At 50.9% G+C, this 21,720-nt stretch overlaps 1 protein-coding gene across 4 annotated transcripts in view; it reads right to left on the minus strand.

Moving 5' to 3' along the window:
* Nucleotides 1-21,720, minus strand: part of WWC3 (WWC family member 3) — a 109,881-nt gene that overhangs the window by 54,214 nt on the left and 33,947 nt on the right. For 2 of the 4 annotated variants that reach the window (XM_082717119.1, XM_082717118.1), the window contains exons 2-5: nt 16,093-16,202; nt 10,721-10,924; nt 2,603-2,679; nt 1,407-1,486 (exon numbers count right to left, since the gene is read on the minus strand). In XM_082717119.1, coding sequence (XP_082573245.1) covers nt 1,407-1,486; nt 2,603-2,679; nt 10,721-10,924; nt 16,093-16,202 — 471 coding nt within the window. The remainder of the gene's footprint in view (nt 1-1,406; nt 1,487-2,602; nt 2,680-10,720; nt 10,925-16,092; nt 16,203-21,720) is intronic. The other 2 variants (XM_082717121.1, XM_082717120.1) reach the window with 2 other exon arrangements.

Raw genomic sequence — 21,720 nt, forward strand, 5'->3', positions numbered from 1 at the left:
AGCAGGCTCGGCCTGGGGCTGCCCTCTGGACAATTCGGCCCAATGTCCGCTGCTCCAGACCCAATGTGCCTGGCCCTCCACAGTTCACAAGGTGAGCCCTAACTCCCACTGTGATGGTATATGGAGGAGGCCCTCGGGGGGGGCCGTAACAGAGGAGGTCGTGAGAGTGGGGTCTCCCATGACAGATTGAGTGTCTTTAAAAGAAGAGACCCCGGAGGCCAGAGCTCACCACCACCAGCAGCAGCACATAAAGACAGGGCAAGAAGGCAGCAAGCAGGCCCTCGCCGGATTCCACTTGCCAATGCCTTGATTTTGGACTTCCTGCCTCCAGAACTGTGAGAAGTCAATGTTTGCTGGTTAAGCCCCCAGTCTCCGGTATTTTGTCAGAGCAGCCTGAGCGAAAACCACCCCCACTGACTGATGAGAAAAGTAGGCACAGAAGGTTTCGTGAAGGTCATGCTCAAGTTCGGCAAGTGAAGCCGGGCTCGGAATCGAGACAGAATGGACTCTTGGCTGACCGAAAGGCATACGCCACCCTTTCTCAAGAAAATCAATTCTATCGAAAGAACAGTAGCACCATTTATAAAATCACTTTTGTTCACTGAATTTGCTGACTTAACATAGCTCCCCCAAAAAGAAATTCAACCCCAAGCTCTTAGTGGGGATAAAGTTCTAACTGTAAAGATGCTGACAGGAGGGAGACCTACAGACCAGAGTGTGCAACAGGATGTTCTGGGGCAGTGGGAATGTTCGATTATCTGTGCTTTTCAAGCCAGTGGCCTCCAGCCCAGTGGTTCTCAACCAGGGGCTCATGTGCCCTCCAGGAAACATGTGACAGCGTCAACATCTAGAGGTAGTCTTGGCTGTCATAACCGGGAGAGAGGGTACTACTGGCATCCAGGGGGTCAGAGCTAAACACCCTATGATGCACGAAGAGTCACCGGGTCCAAAATGTCCATCACGCCGAGGCAGAGAAAATCTACACCAGCCGCCAAGTGACAGCTGAGCACTTCCAATGCGGCTATGTGACATGGTTCTGAATATTTAATTGTATTTCATTCTAATGAATTGATATTGGAATTGTAGAATTAAAAACTTTGAGACTAAAACGAACAAGAGTGGAATTCAAATTTAAACAGCCTTGCATGCCTTGGACAGCGCAGCTACAGAGAACGTGCATAAATAGAAAATAAAGGTCTTGTTTCCCACGTTTCTCCACTTAAAAGAACCGAGTACCCTTGAGGAAAAAAAGGACTCTGAGGCTTCAAGATTGGAAAATAAAGGAGCATAAAGAAAAGCATAAAAGGGAACGCGGGCCCGGCTGGAGGGCCAGGGCAGGCGGCGCCCAGGGGAGCACAGGAGGAAGCGCCAGGAAGGGCGCCCCTCCTGCAATCAGGGCAACTCACTCTCGCAGGGTCTCCACCCCCTTCTCCTTGGACTGCAGCTCCTGCTTCATCTGCGTCAGCTCGCGTTTCAGTCTGGAAAGCTGAAGACAAATGACATTTTTTTTCTCAAAGAAAAGCTGTGGTGAAAATGACGCCGGCAGTTGTCCGCACTGTCACCTACGTTCCCGATTAGCTGACAACCCACCGGGTCGCCTCCCCCGTCCACGGATTTCTCTCCCGGGCTTACACCCAGTGGCCATCCTGGAAGAAGTGTCCCGCGGAGATGCGAACCTCCCGGATCCCGGACAGGGTCCTGCCTCTGCGGAACCCGCCACCGCTCTCTTTTTCAAGGCACTGATTACCCGTCACCGTCAGTAAACCACGTCACACTTTTTTCACCTTCCCTCTGCTTACTGCTTAGATCCCGCCCTGCAGCGCTGTCGCTAAAAGCATGCTGTCCCGCTAGGGAAAGTCGGTCCCCTGAGCGCCACCGTCGGCAGCTTCCAGCACCCACTGCAGGCCCGTGTCAAGACTCGGGCGCTGGGCCTGGCAGCTCCCACGTTTCACCGACACCCCACGTGTGTTTCTCAGGTGCGCTAGGCTTTGAGAGCCACTGCGCTGAGACATTCTGGTTTCGGGAACGAGACACCGGAAGAGGAGGCCTCGTTTCCAAGGTGTCTGCCATGCTTTGCTGCTGCAACTGCGACACAACGGTCCCCTTTCCCTCACACCCAAGACGGGGCTGAAGGGATGAAACGGGGCAGCACATAACGAACTCCAGTGTCACTCCCAAGGGCCATCAGAACCCTCTGGTCAAACAGCACTACAGGAAGGCTCTCCCTAGGAATACAGCAACCAGCTGCCGACGGTCAAGGCTGGCATCCCACTAATAAAGGGAAGCAGTCCTTTGAGATTAGGGCTTAATGTCACCAAATCGTAACAAATTGGGCAGGAGGAGTCTAGCTCTATGAAAAACACAGAGGGATACAGGCGACTTTTTGTTAGATGCGCTGCTGTTTCAAAAAGAAACTTTGCCCGTCCTCTTAGAAAAACGTGAAGAGTAAAACCAAATGTAATAATAATCCATGTAAGTGAAAATCTTCAAACCAAAATTTGAGTGGTAGTCACACTGACTGGCATTAAATGAGCCACGATAAGTAACATTACACAGAAACACGAATGGGGCTTCTAGTTACGAAAGCGCTCATTCTACTCACCCTATCCCGACGACTTGCTATTTCTGCTTTAATTTGGTATGGGTCGTACTTTGTATTGGCTGAATATCCAGAGAAGGCTAAACAGAAGGAAAATATTTTATTTTATAATGGATCCTTTAACATAAGGCAATACACATAGACAGGAACTTGTGAGTCAATACTCAATTCTAAATCTCTTGTCAATAATCAGTTTACAAGTCAGCACCGGCTCCTAAGGAATTAATATTTCACATCCTCAAATCTCGATGTTGGATTTCTGCATGAGGCCTTCCTTCGTGATTCCACATGAGAAAAATCCATGGCTGTCGGTAAAACAAAACTCTGTGTTCACTTCGACTGCAAAATTACTAGGATCAAAAACCACAGAGACACTCGGCAGGCGGAGGTGGGGTGGGGGTTGTGGGCTGGAAAACTGCTCTCACTCTGAAAATAGTACATGCGGTACGAATCCATTCCGGGGTCCAAACTCCTGGCAAGGCTTGCGGCATCGTGAGTGTGCAGGGTCCACACGTGGGGGTGAACGCGAGCCGGAGGGCTGCCGAGCTGTGCGCCGGGCACAGCGGACCAACTGCCGGTGGCGCGGTCAGCGGGGAGCCCGTGCCGGTGCGCCAGCTGCTCAGGCGGTGAGTGGCTGCGTCTTGTGGCTAGTGCCCCCATTCACCTCCCCACACTGCTTTTTCTCGCTGCTTCCGTCTCCTTTCTCTTAGGCTCCAGAAGCCACGGGCTTGTGCACAGCAACCACGTGGTCCAGCCTGGCCCTCACCGCTGGGGCGCTCTCCTGTCCTCCTCTGTGGCTACCCCGCCCTGGTGTGACCTGCCTCCGGGGCCCTGGCGGTCATGTCACCTGCTCAGAAGGCCCAGCTGCAGCCCAGCCTCTTTCCCAGACTCCTGTGATCCGGGGACTGGAGGGTGACTGTCATTGGGATAACTAGGGTGCCAATGGCCGGAGACTAGCTCAAATCCATTTTCTGACTTTGTCACAGAGAGGATGGCTCAAGTCATCAGGCAGCTGACACAGCAAGTCCGACGTTCATCTGAGCAGTTTGGACACCTCTTTAAAACAAGCTCTCGAAGACATTTGCTATTCAAGTCCCTATCAGTCAGAATTTCAAACCACCAGAATCTACTAGAAATAAGCATCTGGAAGAACCAAGCAATTGCCAACTTTATCTCAAATGTTCTTAGATTTAGAATCATAATCTCTTGAAGACACAGAGTGAGATACTTCTAAAACAGATTTCCTTCTTAGACAATGAGTATCTATCTCCAGGCCTACAGTTTCCTCTTCCGCCTCAGGGAAGAGCAGCACTGAAAGCCACACCTTAGACAAAGCCCTGAAGATTTAGAAATCATTTCTGTAACATCTCTACATCAAACTCCTGGGACTTAAAGGCTTCCCAAAACAGAGCCGAAGGGACTGTCACTTGGCCCCGGATAAGAAGCCAATGAGGGCTGGGCTCGCAGGCTCCTCACCTCCCTGTGTGTCAGCCTGCCTTTGAGGAAGACGGTGCCCACAGCGATCACCTGGGATTGTTCCACTTGGGGCAGAGAGGAGCCCCGTCACCCAAGCCCTGCGGTGTTAACTGCAAAGTTAAACAGCAGTGACCACGGTCTGAAATCGTTGCCACGAAATTCCTCTGCGATTCCACAGGGAAAATAAGCGGACACCTGAAACACCAGCACCGAGCGGGACAAATACAGCAACTGGCCCCCAGTTACCCTGCCGAGCTCACGGGACCCTGAGCTTGTCGGGTGCGCACCTCTCCCCCGGACACTCAGCGCGTACCCAGTCCTGGCCTCATAGAGCAACGGAGAAGCAGGATCCCTGCTGAGCAGGGAGCCGGATGTGGGACTCGATCCCAGGACCCCGGGATCATGACCTGAATTGAAGGCAGAGGCTTAGCTAACTGAGCCACCTGGGCGTCCCAAATAAATAAATCTTTTTTAAAAAAATCTTCTGAGAAATGATGATTACACTTCCCCACTTGACAAAGCCTAAGCTTGTAGTGACTCGCTCTACATCAGTCAAAAAGGGACTTCCGTCTGAAGCTTGGGCTCCTACGGGCCAGCTGCCCAAGGTTCTTTAATCAGATTCGCTTCCCCATCGGGCGAAGGCACAGACTTCCGGCTCCCCAGGGCCGACTGTCCAACAGGTGAATGTCACCTGTGTCCTTGGCACTCGAGATGCTGCAGACCCCAGTACTGATTTTGGATTTGGATTTTATAGGGCATTGAAAAGGGAAAACATGTACGCTCGTGTGTCTGTCTCTGCCTCCCTGTTGCTCTGTTCCACACCGGCCTCCTCTGTGCTGTGAGAACCTGAGGTCACCCAAGGGGGACGACATGCTTTAGAAGACCAGCAGTCCTTCCCCAAAGATGTGCTCAGGGCACTCTGCGCCTTAGGACCGGGTGTGCGCCTCCAGGGGTCAGCACTGCAGGGAGGGCTCAAGGAAGCCAAGAGCACGGCTGCAGAAAGGCTGGCAAGCCCCGACAGCTCCCGTGCTGACAGGTACTAATTACCAGAGCAGCAACAAAGGCACGCATGTCCACAACCCAGGCCCACAGAGGGCATGACATTGGTTTTTAAAGGTGCCATAAGCAATGGAAGAAAAAAATTAAACAGGCCCACTCAGAGGTCCCCGCAGAAGTAACACAAGATGCCACCAAATTCAAACCAAGAATTCTCTCGGAAATGTTCTCTGGGGCAGGCTAGGGGGTTACTTCTCAACAGACACGTATGCTCCACAAGCACCTTCGAGACTGTGTCTTGCCAACTAACACCTGTGAAAAATGCTGCGTGATCCATTCTCCTCCTGCCGGCTCCAACATGCTTGCAGGAAGGAAAACAAAGGGCTGAATGGATGGACTGTGGCCATGACCCTAACCTAGACAGAAGGGGAGAAACCCTCTGTGGGGATAACCCGGGCAAGACAGTCTTTGTGGGATGGGCGTAAAGCCTCAGAAAGAATGCCGGCCAAACTGAGAACTGATAAGGTCCAGCTTCACCACCACCCAACCGAGGAATTCAGGGAGGGTCAGCACTTTCTCACGGGATGTTAGGCCAACTCTCCGAACTATCCGAAGAGACAGACTTCTGGTGCAGACTTCTGGTAGTTCCTAAGAGCCAGGGTATCAAAGTCAGGCGCCTGCTGCTGGAAGAGACCATCACAAATCAATCCAGACTACTGGATTCCCAATGCTGGGAATCACCTGGGAAGTTCTACCAAAAAATGCCTGGCCCCACCCAAAGCCAAGCAGATCAAAATCTCTGGGAGTGCGCCCTAGGCAGCAGTTTTAAAAAGCCCCTCAGGCGATTATACCCTGTAGCCGGAGTTCAGAGCTACTGGTGTAGACCTGGTGTTGGGAAACTTTCTCTGCAAAGGGCCAAACAGTAAACACTTATGGCGACGTGGGCCATATACAGTCTCTGCCTCGTTGTCAACTCTGCTGCCGTAGCTACTATAGACAATAGGTAACTGAGGGCACGTGGCTGTGTTCCAATAATGCTTTATTTATAAACAGCCAGAGTGGACAAGAGTCAGCCCAGAGGCCATACAACATTTGCTGACCTGTGGATTAGACTATAATTGACCCTGCAAATGGTCACAGGCTTCATCCGAATGCATCCAGAAGCTAAAGGTTCTCAGGAAAACTGAACGATTAGCTCCAGAATGAAAGCTTCGGACACAACAAACGTATTCAGTAGAAAAGGCAAAGAGAAGACCGCGTAACAATGCAGAAAGCAGGGTATCTTCTTCTAGATGAGGAATCAGCTCACCATATGAAATAAACACATAGAACTGGGAGACACATTTGAAAATAAATTTAAAGAAAGAAAAAGACCTCCCTCTTTCCACCTCGAGATATGAGCCGATGTTAACAAGTTAATGCAGTCCCCCCTCATTTTTCTTTCTCCTTTGGGGTGGGGGAATAACACCCATCAAGAAAAGCGTAAAGAAAAGGACTTAATGCAAAGCCAATACAAATGTGACCACCCAGGTCAAGAAACACAAAGGTCTCCAACTGTCAGGAAGTACTTCAGTTTTCCGTTTTTGTAGTGCTCCTGAAAGCTGCAATAAATTCCTTCACTACAACAGCTTTAATAAACCTCCTTTGCCAGCAACACAACACAAGATAACACGTGAAGAAAGTGCGAGAACACCACAAAGCGAGCTGCAGGGAAGTAGTGGGTGCGCGTCAGAGTGCATCCGCTCCCGAGAAGCTCTGTGCCCGTGCTCCACAGAGCAGAAAACTGGTCTGGGTACCAAGCAGCCGCCAGAAACACAGCAGAATAGGGTTCTTGGTCTCGTGGGGACATGTAGGCTCAAATCCAGCCAGCATCTGAATCTGCTTTGCTCAGGGACCAAAAAAAATGAAATAAAATAAAATTTAAAAAGGTCAAGGCGTGGATATTCTTAGATACCAGATGGCCCAATATTGACACAAAATCTTTTCTCCCCAGTGAATGGAGTTTTATTCTGGTGATTTCCATAACTCCGGGGAAAATCTGTGCCGGGTGTGGGAGAAATGCACATCCCTTCCTCCCAGCCTCCCCCTTCTGCTCAGCATCAAAAATGGCTGTTTTATTTTTTTTTTTAATTCTTTATTTATTTGACAGAGAGAGAGATCACAAGTAGACAGGGAGGCAGACAGAGCAGGGGAAGCAGGCTCCGCACCAAGCAGAGAGCCAATGTGGGGCTCAATCCCAGGCCCCCGAGATCATGACCTGAGCCGAAGGCAGAAGCTTAACCCACTGAGCCACCCAGGCACCCCTTAAAATGGCTGTTTTGGTTCATTCCTCTGTTCGCCATCACGGTCTTATTTTTCCCTACAATCAGCCGTTAGGGATAAATCATGTCCCCGACATTTAGTATATACCAACAGCAGGTGCTCAGAAGTAGATTGTGCTCTGCCTTCCACTTGCCCCTAAAAGTTTCAAAACTGCCAGGTGACTTGTCCGTTTATAATAGGTCTTTATTTCCGGATTACTCAAACAACAGGAAGGCAACATGTTTCAAAAACACGATTAGCTCTTAGGTGCTACCTCTCCCATGTCTAGGACACAGTACAAGGCATCGAAGGCCACACATACAAACAGGCCTCGGATCGAGGCCAAGTTCTACCATTTACTGGGTATGTGACTTTGAAGAAGTAACTTAGCCTTCCCGATACCGTTTCTCACATGTACAGCAAAGACAGACGGCCTCATGTACCTCAGAACGTTGCAATCCCAACAATGCAGAGATAATAACACTAGCCCACTGAATCCTGGCTCTTTTTGCTTCAAGTCATTGCCGATGAAGGAAGTAATGCGAACTGCGTCCAAGGGTTATTCTGTTCCCACTCCCAGAGCACGAAGGCGCCTCCCTGCTTTAGACGACTAGCCCTGACAGCACTCTGGGCTGAGGGAGACCCGTGTGGCCAGAAAGAACTCCTCTGAGTCATCTAACAGAGCTTTCCTCATCATAATGGGTACTTCAGGTTAAATGGCAAGCTGAAAGCTTCGTCGGAACCCCAGGGACAGACAGAAGCAACCTTTTGGTAAAGCACTCAGAGTGAGTCCTAGATTCCATTCAGAGTCTTTTCCCAGATGAGCCAATAGGCCCCAGCAAAATCCACCTGCGTCTCCCACCCTTCGTGAAAACAGGCAGGCCCAGTCTGGCCCCCAAGGCCACTCAGACAAGTGGATGCAGAGACTACGTGTACAGAGACCTCTTGGCTGGTCGGGATTCTGATGAGCGTGTCAGACTCTCAAGTCAACACTAGAGCCATGTTCACTGGCAAGAAACTTCCTGCCAAATTGTTCTGCTATGTCTTTCTCCCATTCCACTCTTAAAAAAACCAATGGAAGAGCCTTTGGAGACCTAACCAAACCCAACCAGGAGACAGATAAGGTCCCTCAAGGATACTGGGAAGAGACATTCTAGTAGGCAAACTCACATGAGACCGCCAGTATGCAGTCCTCCTGAAGCTACAAAAATAAATTCCTATGGTTCAAGCCAGCTTCTATCAAGGCACTTTCTAAAAGGCTCCAAATCCCTAACCATATGCTCTCAGAAAGTTATAAGTCACCACCACAGCTAGGTGTGACCTCGAGGTACCAAGTCCATGGGCTTCTGATCCCATAAGGCCCCTGAGAGAGACCAAATGCTGGGCGCTAAATCGTAGATTCCCAAAGACTGAAATCTTACAATGTGTAGTTTCTGACTACAGCAGAATTCAATTAGAAATCAACATGACATCTTTAAAAAGTCCCAACAACTTACTTTTAAAGAACCCATGGCTCAAAAGAAAAACTACAAAGGACATGGGAAACCATTTTGAATTGACTGAAAAAATACCAACATTTGTGGCAGGTAGTTAAAGCTGCACTTAACGAAGAAGTCCTACCTTCAGAGGTTATGTGAGGAACTAAAATCAATGATCTAAGCTTCTACTTTATAAAGCTAGAAAAGGAAGAACAGAGTAAAGCCAAACTAAGAAGCAAGAAGAAAATAATAAAGAAGAGAAATCAATAAAATAGAAACAGACAGGAAATGGGAAAAGAAAAAAAAAAAAAACAAAGCCAGTTTATTGTAAAGATAAATACAATCAATAAAAGTTTAGCTACACTGATTCAGAAAACAAACAAACAAATTTTTAGTATTTAGTATTTAGTATTCATTTAGAATGAAAGACAGGACACCACCTCAGAGTGTCTAGATACTAAAAGAATGGGTAAGGAAATTCTACAAACAACTTTATAAACTTGACAACTTAGATCAGCAGTCTGCAAATTCCCTGCAGGCCAAATCGGGCTTGTTACCTGTGTTTACACTTTGATCAGAGCAAGCCACACATATCGGTTTATGTATTGTCTCTCGCTGCTTTTGCACTATGAAGACAGGTTGAGTAGTTGCCACTGAGACCATATGGCCCACAAAGCCTAAAGTATTTACTTTCTAAGACTTGCTTTAAAAAAAAAAAGTTTACAGACTTTTGGATTAGATGAAATAGACAAATTCTTTGAAACACACAAATACCAAAATTGATTCAAGAAACAGAATATCTGAATAGCCCTGTATCTATTAAAGATATTGAATTTATAGTTACAAACATTCCCATAAGGAACTCAAGGTCCAGATGGCTTTTTTGGTGAATTCTATCAAGTTCTAGCAAATACCAATCCCACACAAACTCTTTCTGAAAAGAGAGAAGGAGGCAACACTTCCCAATTCATTCTGTGAGGCCTGATACAAGAATCAGAGAAAGACAGTGTAAGAAAAGAAACTAGAGATAAAAAACCAGACTCTAAAAATTAGCACTGAGCTGACCACTGCATTCTGATGGATACTTAAACCAAAAACCACAAAAATCTAGCAGTTACCTATATTTGAAGAACAAGAGGTAAGACGACCTGGAAACAACATACCATTATACCCAAGTCCTGACCTTCTGTCAGGGCACACTGACAGCAGAACACTCTTCTGTTCCTGTTACGGGGGACAGGCACCCCTCTCCTCCCCACAGCTTGAAAGGCATATTCGCCTTCAACAGCAGGTGCAAAAAGAAAGACCTCTAGCCCCTCGGCCTTAACTCCATTCTGACTTGCAACACAGAGTAAAGCTCTGACCGTGTCTTTAATGCTCAAGGCTGTGTCACCAGAGCCAAATACCTGGCACAGTGGCAGTCATGTCCCAGGTAAGTCTGTCCGTGTCTCAAGTGGACCTAGGCCGTTGTAACACAGACCTAGCGGTAGCACCCCCACGCGTTCTTGCCAGGTTCAGTGGCACCCCCAACAGTCACGGCCCTGTGAACCCTGGTGGGCGGTTCAGTGTGACAACTCTGTGGGGAGGGGACAGGCTCCAGCGGTGACTGGCTGCATCCGTAACAAAACGCTTAGGTTTCTGAGAGGGGAGTGGGTTCCTCCAACACTGGAGGCACCCGCTGCTGCTTTAGAGGTCCGCACGCGGCAGCCTCTAAAACTGAGAGGGCTCCCTCCCTAAGAGCACGTGCTTAGACACCCCGAGAGTCGGCCTCGCCCGAGTCAAGCTCGGTGTCTGCGGGTGACCTAGAGGGGGCTGGGGCAGGGGGGGCTTCCAGCGTCACGCGGGGGCGCCCCGGGAGGCGTGGACTCACAGCTGGCGTGGGAGCGGCTGTCGTCCTCGCACAGCCTGTGCAGCTGCTGGTACTCCTCCTGCGCCAGCTCGAACCGCTGCTGCTTGATCTGGTAGATCTCCTTCTTGGCCTTGAGCGCCTCCTGGGCCACGATCAAGTACTCCTTCAGCATCCGTTCCTGCTCGCGCCGCCACTGTTCGCGGGGGTCCTCGATCTGCGTGAGCTCTGCAACGGAAAGGGCGTGCGTGAGCGGCTTCCGAGTAAAAGCCTCCCGCTGGCCGCGGTCACGCAGCCCCGCGATGAGAAGACGCGGACGTCATTCATCGCCAGGACGCGCGCCGCGGGAGCATCTGCGCCACGAAGCCTCCTGGAGCGCGGGACGAACGCCTTCCGTCCGCACGGGCGCGGCGAGAGGAGCAGGAGCCCCGACGGCCGTGCAGACGCTGGCTGCAGCGGGGCCCAAGACGCCGCCACACAACCTCTCACACCGCGCGTGCACACGGGTGGACACGAAACCAAATGAGCTGGTCTCGGTCAAACTGGTGGCTATTGCCAACCTTCTCGCCGACTTCTGTGGCTCGGGCCGCACCCCCTGACCCAGGCTGCGCTCCTCGTCCTTGCCTCGGCACCGGGCCTGCAGCCCACCTGTGGCACCTGCCCCTGCCCCCCTCCGGCTTCCTCACTCTGCAAGGGAGGCTCCTGCCTCCCTCCGGCCCCAGGCTCTCTCCTGGGCTCCAGTTTTCGTCCCCACTGCCCCTTAGATGCGGCGCCACCTGGACGGACCCAGAGCGATTCTGAGTCGTTCATCCATAGTGGAACTCATTCTCGCACAGTGTCTCTCTTCACCAAAACTGGAAGCACAGCAGTGGCAGCGCCATCACGTGCTTCTCCTTCCGCCTCCCTTCTCGAAGCGAGCAGCAGCATCTGCATGTACCCGCTCAGCCCACCTGGGACTCATCCTCAGAGAACGCCTGCTCTTCTCCCTCACCCAGAACATTCCATATGGGTCATCAAGAACGGGTGATTTCTGCCCCTATATATAATAATGGCTGGCGACATACCCTTCACTCCCGCTCCCCTAAGTTCACTCAGATCCGCAGGACCCGTCTCCAGAAGCACACGGGCTTCCCGCCGCCGCATCCCACCAAAGGCCACGCTCAGTGCGCTCACCAAGTTCGCCCTCGTAACTCTGCTCGCAATTCCTTAGCCCACGAGTGTCTTTTAAAGCAACAACCTCCACGTGACGTAGGAGTGCTGGAACTAGCTCACCAGCTTAAGTCCTTTCTGTCACTTCCCCAGGACAAGTTTTTCCAAAGTGCTGCTGCTTCTGTCCTCTTCTGCCCCCCGGGAAGCCCTACTGTCTTCCAAGTCCCTCTGTGAAAGCACCTCCTTTTGGAAGGAGGTATACAAGCAGGTATACCTCTATGCGATGGGGAGGGCTACAGTGCTCCCCGCCGGGCACGTAGCTGCTCCCGTGTTTCTGCCTCCCCCCACTACACTCCCAAGCGCCTCAAAGACAGGCACACGGCCTCAGTCAGCGTTCCAGTCTCGGGACCGTTCAGTCGCCGGAGAGCCAGAAGCAATCGGTAACTGTTGGCCGCAAGCTCACTGAACGCGGAACGGACGGGGCAGTCTGCTCCACAGGCAGGGGACCACGTGCCCGAAAGCTGGTCCTGACCCTGAGGCGGCAGACTGAGCAAACGGGCCAGACAGCCAGACTCGGAGAAGGCTCCCCTCCTGACCGCGACAGAGCTCCTGGGGGAGATTTCAACACAAGGGCTGCCTCCAGGAAGTGAGAACGGCGAAGCCGCGTGCCCGCTCCAAGCTTCGAGAGCCCGGGCCACGGCGGCCGCCTAACGATGACGTGCTGGTAAATAGACGCGGGCGCCCGCAGCCCAGACGAAATCAGGGAGAGCTCAGAGACATGCCGGCACGATTCGCCCAGCCCAAACTGCAAATAAATATGCAACACACTCTATGTTAACTTACTAGAATTTAAATAAAATTTGGAAAGAGAGAAAGAAAGAAACATAATTCTTTTAAAATGTACCCAGGAGCTCTCCTTTGTTTGCTAGATGGGATGCTACCTCACTCACAACCCAGTTCCTAAAGCTGGTTAGGTCTTCACACGCACGCGCGCTCGTACATTGAATTCCGTGCGTGGGACCAGCCCTCTAACAACAGCCAAAGGCAGAAGCGAGCCTGACTCCAGCAGCTGGTGGGCGGACCAGGAAAGCGTGGTCTGCCCAGGCTACGGCGGGGCATTCCGCCGTCACGGGGAGTAAGTCCCGCTTCATGCTACGACACGAAGAGCCTCACAGGCATCGTACAGTGAAAGAAGTCGGACACCGAAGGCCACATACTGTATGACTCCGTCTCTACGAAATGTCCAGAAGCAGCAAATCCAGAGAGACGGAAAGGAGATTTCACGGCAGCCAGGGGCTGGGAGGCTGGAGGGGAGTGGGGAGTGACTGCTCATGGGTGCCAGGTTTGACTTCGGGGCAATGACGTGTTCTGGAACCAGACACAGGTAGTGGGCATACAACACAGAACACACCAAATGTCACCAAACTCCACAATTCAAAAGGCTTAATTTTACGTTCTGTAGATTTCACCTCAAAGTGGTTGAGAAAGGAATGTCATGTTTTCTTTACTATAGACACACACACACACACACACACACACACGAGTGCTTGCTAGGATGTTTCAAGGATGTCCTCCCTTTGAACCGCCTTCCGCCGACATCCCCTACCCCCTTCACACTGCCACCCCAGGTCTGCACTGGAAAGCCCCTCCAGGCCTCCAAGGTCTCACCAGGAAATAAGAAACCAAATATAACAACAGTCAGGGTTCTGAGCTAGCCCCAGTTCAAACTCCGTGGGCCGGGGCGGGGCAGAGTCACGGCTGTGGCCACCAGAGCCACTGCCATGTACACAGCCCTGAGGCCCGCCGTGGCCCGCGGACGTGGCCTACACGCTGGTCAACACACTGGAGTCTCTTGGGGGCCTCGAAGGCAGTCGACCCAGGGTCCCTCTGGTCGACCTGCACAGTTCTAATCTAACGTCTGACTCCTCAGGGTCAGGCCTTCAGAGAGTTTTCAAGCTGTGCTATGAAGGCTTGGGTTCTCGGGAGCAAGTTTTCTGGAATGCAGTGTTTGGCCCCCACATACATTTTATTACAGCAATAACCTTTCTTGTCCCCCCCAAAAAAAGAGAGAGAGAGGGAGTTGCGTTCTCTGATGTCTTTATCACCCACAGTGCTGAGTCATCCCGCTTATACTCAGTGGCTGGAACAAAGTCCTTGGTGATTACTCAGTTTTTGGGTTCATGGCCACGTCTAGAGTATTATGAGAACTCCTTGAGGGTAGACGCTGGGTCTCACTTCCCTGGGTCCCCAGAGCCCAAAGAGTGGCCAGCAGAGAGGCGCTCTGGAACATTCCCTGCTACAGCAAACAGGTGAGCAAGGAACGCCCACAGCAAAGTGGCGGGTGCAGAGGGACGAGTCTTGGTTTTAAAAGCCGGAACAGGGCGCCTGGGTGGCTCAGTGGGTTAAGCCACTGCCTTCGGCTCAGGTCATGATCTCAGGGTCCTGGGATCGAGTCCCGCATCGGGCTCTCTGCTCAGCAGGGAGCCTGCTTCCCTCTCTCTCTCTGCCTGCCTCTCCATCTACTTGTGATTTCTCTCTGTCAAATGAATAAATAAAATCTTTTAAAAAAATAAATAAATAAATAAAAATAAAAATAAAAATAAAAGCCGGAACAGTCCACAGCTTCAGTGGCAGGCAGAGTTTCCAGAAAGGCTGTGTAAGGCAGATGCCTCTGCCAGTCAGTATCACCACCCGGTCTCGGAGAGGCCGAAGCCTAGGGGTGAAGCCCCGGCACACATGTGCCCAGGCCCGCAGGGCAGCAGCCATCCCCCGCGGGAGCTGCCCACCGGCAGCCGGGAAGGGAGGCCCGGACAGCAGGATGCCTCGAACACACTCAGTCGTGAGGCATGCGGTCAGCTGGACTAGGGAGGGTGGACTAGGGAGGGCGGCCTCGGCGGGAGCCTCACTGAGCGCCGCGCTCTGCCCAGTGGCTGGAGGATTTACCCAGAAGCCCTCCTGCCCCTGAGACAACTGCCTGGGAAGGCCGATGAGCCCCACTGCCCAGTCTTCGGGTCAGGGCCGCCTTCAAGTGCAAGGCTGACCGCCGGTGTCAGAAATCCCACTGCCCCGGACGGAGAACAGAAGTCTTGCCATTCAGGTTTCTGAGCGCCGACTCGGGGGGCTGGCTAGGAAGTGCCAATGCAGGAATCGGCCCCAAAGACACCAACCTGGGTCGCCTGCACTGAGGGGACGGGAGGGCCCGTGGGACTGGCGTGAGGAAAGAACTTCAGATCACTCACATGGCGGGCACTGTGCGGCCTCGGGACCCCCAGCCTCCCCTGCACTGCATACACTGAGGGACGGAAAGCGCGCGGAGGGGAAGCCACGCTTCATGTCGCCGGGAGTGAAAAATGAAAACGACAGAAACACTGGGCATAACTGGCATGAAAATGGGAGTGAGTGCAAAAGTGGGAATCTGAGAGGGAAGGGAGCCCCCAGTGGGACCAGGAAGGCTGATGACGGGGCGGCAAGCCAAGAGGGAGGGGCAGAGAGCAGAACGGAGCCCGTGAACCAGGGTGCCAAGGTCGGCCCCACGGCCATTCGGCCATTCGGGCGGCAGCTCGTCTTCTGTGGCGGGCTGTCTCGAGCTGCACACGAAGTTCGGCAGCAGGCCGAGGCCCTGCCCACGAGATGCCACCAGCTCCTCTCCCGGACGTGACAACAGAAAATGCCTCCAGACGTTGCCAAGTGGTCCTGGGAAGCAAAATCAGCCCTGGTCGAGAGCCACAGCTCTACCCAATTCTTCCAAGAAAGCCGGCGTGCTCAGGACCCACTGTATTATTTTAGCTGCAGTCTACCCGGCTTTCTCCCTTCACAAAGATCAAAAAGGGCTGGTATGTTAAGGTTGAAGCTGAATGTGTAAGACAAAATGAAGTTAAGGCAATCACTGGGGCATTTATTGTTCCAGGAACTCGTAAGCTCTGCTTTGCAATAAATAACCTTCTCATTATGAAAGATATTTCTATTTCTAGACTGCCTGGGAAACGTATTCCTTTTACTAGGCATTAAAACCCTCCACTAAACATATTCCGTCCAGTCCTGGGCAACACACAGGTAAGGTGTCCCACAACGGCTTCAGTTTTTGAAGAACCCCACAAAGGACAACCTCAGGTGACGTTAGTAAAATCCAGCTTAGTGCTGTGGTGGATAGTAACGACTGTCTTAGCCCTACAAAGAGAGTTCTTAGCATCTTTGAGATCAACATGAAAACTCATTCACATATAACTCAAATGTGGGAGTCTACTTACTATTTATGTGGTCCATGTAATAAATTCCAATTTGTTTATCGTATACCGTCTCCCATCCTAAAGGAAGTTCATCCCCAACACAATCGGCAAAGGTCAATGGCTTTGTTATCCTGCAAAATAAAATCATGAGAGCCAATGTGAAAGGTCAATTTCATTAAGTTTGCGGAATCGACTCTAGAATTAGGTCTTAATGCGAAATTAGATATTATCTCATCTAAGTGACTGCTTCTGCTCCAACTACTTAGTTGGGAAATTAATTCACTGGCTTTGTCTGAATAATACTCAGCAACAATATCAGTACACTTGCAGTTAAAAGCATTCCTATCTCAAAGTGCAACTTTAAATAGCAGCGAAAATAGATATGGACAGTTACAAAACAGGCAAAAGGAGCATCTTCTTCCAAGCAGTACGTTTAATGGGGTGACGGTGTTAGAACCCTCCGCAACAGAACAGCCGTGGTTTGTTCCCATTCCCTGACACATGTCCCCACCCCGCATCACCCCCCGGCCCCTGCCCCCGGGTCTGTTTGCAGGCAGGACAGCGTGAATCTATCGAAAACACTGGTGAGTTTCATCTACCAGAGGTCATCAGTTAAGGAGCTAAACATTAACCACTGACCAAAGACAAAAAGCCCAGCGCACCCAGCCCCCAGACAAGGAGGTACCAATTGGTCCTTAGACTGTAAGAGTCTGAGATTGCAAAGGGTCCTTTTTGTTTTCTGGAGAAAAACAACAAAAGCGCATTGTCTACAGACCTCTCCCTTTGAAGCATACGTGACTAAGGAAACCTCAGCTTGACACAGATAAAGGGTTTCCAGATGGGTGTCTTTAGGGAGCACCTCTCCCTCCCCCACGTCCCACCATCACATTGATTGACAAGACAGCTGTTGTATAAAATAGGCCACGCCCTATAATTGTCTGAGTCTGGGCAGCTCTCTCCTCGGCTGTCTCTATAAATGCACACTGACCGGTATGCACGGGAATCTGACAACCTAAATTTCACTAACTCAGTCCTCCCCATCTTCTGTTCAAGTCCCCGGCCCCAGGAAAGCGAGATACCACAACCACAGCCAAACCTCACAAGACCAGTATGAACGCGGAACATGTTATTTCCCCAAACTGGTTGGACAACCAGCCTCTGTCCCTCCCAGGAGCATTTAGAAGCCAGTAAACACCATCAGAATGGCAGAGATTATAACTTGTCTTCATTTTACAAATAGTTATAAGACATTAGAGTCAATACCAAAACAGGAAAATGCCGAAGGTGAAATCTGCTGCCGACAGCCCACCAAATACAATGCACTCCGAACTGCACGACCTCACACGATGAGCACACGGCCCGCCGCCCACCCCATCCGCAACCCCACCGTCCGTGGCAGGAGTCCTCCTCGGGCTGTGAAGGGCGCAAGGGCAGCACAGTCCAAGTCAAGCAGGTAACAGCAGGGTCTTGTGCGTGAGTCCAGTCCCGAAGGGGACCGAACCACAACAAGAACAGTGCTATTTTAAGATAAATGGAGTCCTGAGCACATCTCTGCTATTTAGAGTCACACAGATTCTGCCATTCTAGAGTCACATAGAAGCTTCAAGGAAAAAAAATAATAAGCTTAGAGAAAAGAAAAGAACATTTTAAGCATGTTCACATCTATGACCTCATCTCATCAGCAGAGTTGGGAAACCTGACCTTCCTGCCCTACTGAGCCCAATTCACTTCGTAATTCAGAACTGTTACAAAATGATTTTGAGCTCCTATTTTCAATTTTTGATCCAATAAACAATGCAGGTAATTCTAATAACACTTCCATACTTGGCGTTCCAAAAATGAACAAAAGGACACGTCTACTGTCTCGGTGAATTTAATTTTAATTTTTTTAAAAGATTTTATTTATTTATTTGACAGACAGAGATCACAAGTAGGCAGAGAGGCAGGCGGGGGGCGGGGGGGTGAAGCAGTCTCCCCCTGAGCAGAGAGCCTGATGTGGGGCTCGATCCCAGGACCCTGAGATCATGACCTGAGCTGAAGGCAGAGGCTTTAACCCCCTGAGCCACCCAGGCGCCCCTTGGTGAATTTTATTTGGGCTCGATACAGAAGCTGTATGTCTCAGATTCTACTCTCTCCAGACAGAGCACAGAGTCTGCACGGTTACCCAGGAATCTGTACTACAAAGCCACCCAATGAGAGGGCACGGCTGTCACGGTCCAGCTCACACCAGAAGCAGGGTCTCTACGCCCACAGAGAAGTTACCAAGTCCTTGCTATTGGGCTCAGCGAGCCCCAGCGCCACACACTTTGAGCCCATCTACTCACCTGACAGTCGTCTCAACATGCTCAACGATGACGTAAGTGTTCCAGCTCCCAAAGGACAGAAGTGGTAAACAGGAGGCAAATATAGGGATTGCTTGGGCAGGCCGAATGCAGCAAAGGGGCCAGAGGCCAGAGAGGAGAAGCACAAGCACCCACTCCCCGGCTTCACCCATCACACGGTGAAACACGCACACCTGCGGCAGGACCCCACGGCGGCCGGCTCCGAAGAGGGCCCCCGGCGCTTCCTGCCTCCTGTTCCTCACGGCCTCGTGTGCTCCCCTCCCCGCTGAATAGGGTTGAGCCTGTGATGCCCCAGATACTGTGGAAAGGACAGTGCGTGGCCTCCGAGGTGGGAGTCATAGAAGACACTGTGCTTCCACCACGTTCTCTCAGATCGCCGGCTCTGGGGGAAAGCAGCAGTCGTGTTGGGAGCTCACACAAGCAGCCCCAGGAAGAGACCCCAGTGGAGAAGAACGGAGGCCTCGTGCCAACAGCCAGCACCGAGCTGCCAGCCCCATGAGTAAACCACCTCGAGAACGGACCCACCAGCCCCAGTCAAGCCTTCAGATGAAGGCAGCCGCCCCAGGCGGCATCTTGACCAAGCCGCCTCACGAGGCCCAAGCAAGGCCCACCCAGATAAACTACTCAATTCCTGCACGACAGAAATCATGTGCCCCCTGTCATCTGAAGGCACCAGATGTCAGTACTTCATGGTGCAACAACAGGTAACCAATAAAATCCTAAGCTCTCACGTCCCTTCCGAGTCTTCCAGATACTGTAGTGGACATTTGTGCTGACAGCCCAGGCTGTCCTCTGTTAGGAGGCAGTGAAATACAGAGAAGGCTTCTTCATCCTACTTGAGAACATTAGAAGAAACATCCACACTGCCCGTCCGATTCGTCCATCAGATTCCAGAGAGCTGCAACCTCATTGCGCAGACACACATTTTGGCATGACTTTCAATCACAGCATTGAGAATGTCTACATTTATTGTCCTAATTATCATTCCAACATGTTTACGGGACAAAGACTTCAGCTCAGGCCACCACGAACATCTGCAACTGTACCAATATCAAAATGATGTTTTTCTCCCAAGAAAGGTGTTGGTGGGTAACAATTGCTTCAGTGACAAAGTAAATCACTTCAAATGAGCTGTTCCGATTTCGAAGGTATCTGATCACACAGCTACGGTGACGAGAGCTGAACAACTCTTGGTTCCCTTTTCATGGTGAGAAGGGCAAGGAGTCTGGAACAGTGGAGTTCTTTGGGTATTAGTTTTTCAGCAAGAAGGGCTTTCTGGCTGTTGCTGGCTAAAAAGCAGGATTCCTGCACGTTAGGCTGCGGCCGGAAGCCGCCTGGACAAGATCCCAGCCACGGCCAGAGACAACCAGGACCCTCAGCACGGTGCTGGGCTTCCTCCTGGACGATCCCCTTGTGCTGCTAGTGGCCATCCCTCCAGCTGGGGGGAGACATGGTGACCGAGGACTCTTCCTCAAGAGCATGTGGCACAGCGCTGAGGGCCATGCGGCGCAAAGCCCAGGGCTGCTGCTCCAAGTCCTCCCCAAGGCAAGCCCGGGGTTCTGTCCCCACTCATAGGTATGCCGGCCCAAGTTCCTGAGTCCTCATCTCTCCAGAAATTTTTTTTTTTAAGATTTTATTTATTTGAGAGAGAGCGAGAGAGAGAGAGAGCACGCGCAGTGTGAGGGGCAGAGAGAGAAGCAGGCTCCCCGCCAAGCAAGGAGCCTGAGGCGGGACTCGATCCCAGGACCCTGGGACCGTGACCTGAGCCGAAGGCAGAGGCTTCACCAACTGAACTACCCAGGCAGCTCTCTCCAGAAATCTGACGGTGGATTTTTTCCAACTAACTTCTTCCCACGCTCACATGCAACTCAGGCATTTCTGTTTCCATTACCGAGGGTTTAGGAACTACACCTACCTAGGAGAAAAATGTCCATTCAAACCACTACTCAAATACAACCATCATTCCTATTTTGATGCATTCTCCTCCATCTTTTTTCTGTGTTCTTTTAATTTTTTTTCTGACATAATCATGATCACACAGTATATACAATGTTCTATCCTGTCTTTTCCACTTAACGTTGTAACACGGATACTGATTAATTCATACCTTGAGTCTCCTCCAAAATTCCCGGAGATGGCCTAACACTATGGCCTAAATATTCTGCCTCCCTCATAAATTCTCTGTAAAGATCACCTGGAATAGTTAAATAGGCTAAGCTCCTTGAGAACAATTACCCTGTCTCAACTGCCTTTGAGCCCTAGGAGGTGATCTCGGAATAAGAGCTTGCGTTTTTACCAACAGCTTGCTAAGGGGATTGATAAAATTCAGCTAAGCGCTCTCCTATTGTTGACACACCTACATTACTTCCCAATCTCTGCTAATAAAAACATTCAAAAGCACTGCTTTGGAAAATCAGTGCAACAATTTCTCAAAACAGTTAAACACTGAGGTGCCTCAGTGGTTCAGTCGGTTAAGCGTCTGCCTTCGGCTCAGGTCATGATCCCGGGGTCCCGGGATGGAGCCCCGCATGGGGCTCTCTGCTCAGCGGGGGGTCTGACTCTCTCTCCCTCTGCCTCCAGCTCATCGTTTCTCTCTGTCGCTCTCTCTCTCTCTCAAATAAATAAAATCTTAAGGGAAAAAAAAAAAGAACAGTTAAACACTGAGTTTCCATATGACCCAGTAATTCTACAACTAGGTACCTACCCAAGAGAAATGAAAAACATTATGTCCACACAGACGAATGTCCGTACTGGCACTCCTCGCGACAGCCAAAAGGTGGAAACAACCAAAGGCCATCAACTGACCAGTGGATCAGTAAAATACAGTCTACCCACACAATGGCATATTACACAACCATTACAAAAGAACGGAGTACCAACACAGGCTCCAACACCAGCGGGCCTTGAAGTCACCGTGTCAGGCGAAAAAAAACAGACACAGAAGGCCATGTGTTGCACGGCTCCGTCTCTAAGAAATGTCCAGAACAGGCAAAGCCACGGAGACAGAAAATAGACCGGTGGTTGCCAGGGCCTGGGGGAGAGGGAGGGGAGTGAGTACTAATAGACACCGGGCTTCTGCTGGGAGGGACAGAAATGTTCTGACACGAGACAGTGGTGATGCCTGGCCAATGGGAATGTGCAGAAAACGAATGAACTGTATGCTTGAACTGTTGAGTCCAGTGCTACATGTGAATCATATCCCAATTTTTAGAACTATGATGAAAGGAACATCTCTGTTTATTATAAAGCTCATAATCTGTATTTACAATTATCTTCCTCGAAAGGGTCCACAAAGTACATTTGTAAG

This window comes from Mustela nivalis (assembly GCF_964662115.1).
Source record: "Mustela nivalis genome assembly, chromosome: X".
Taxonomy (NCBI): Eukaryota; Metazoa; Chordata; class Mammalia; order Carnivora; family Mustelidae; genus Mustela; species Mustela nivalis.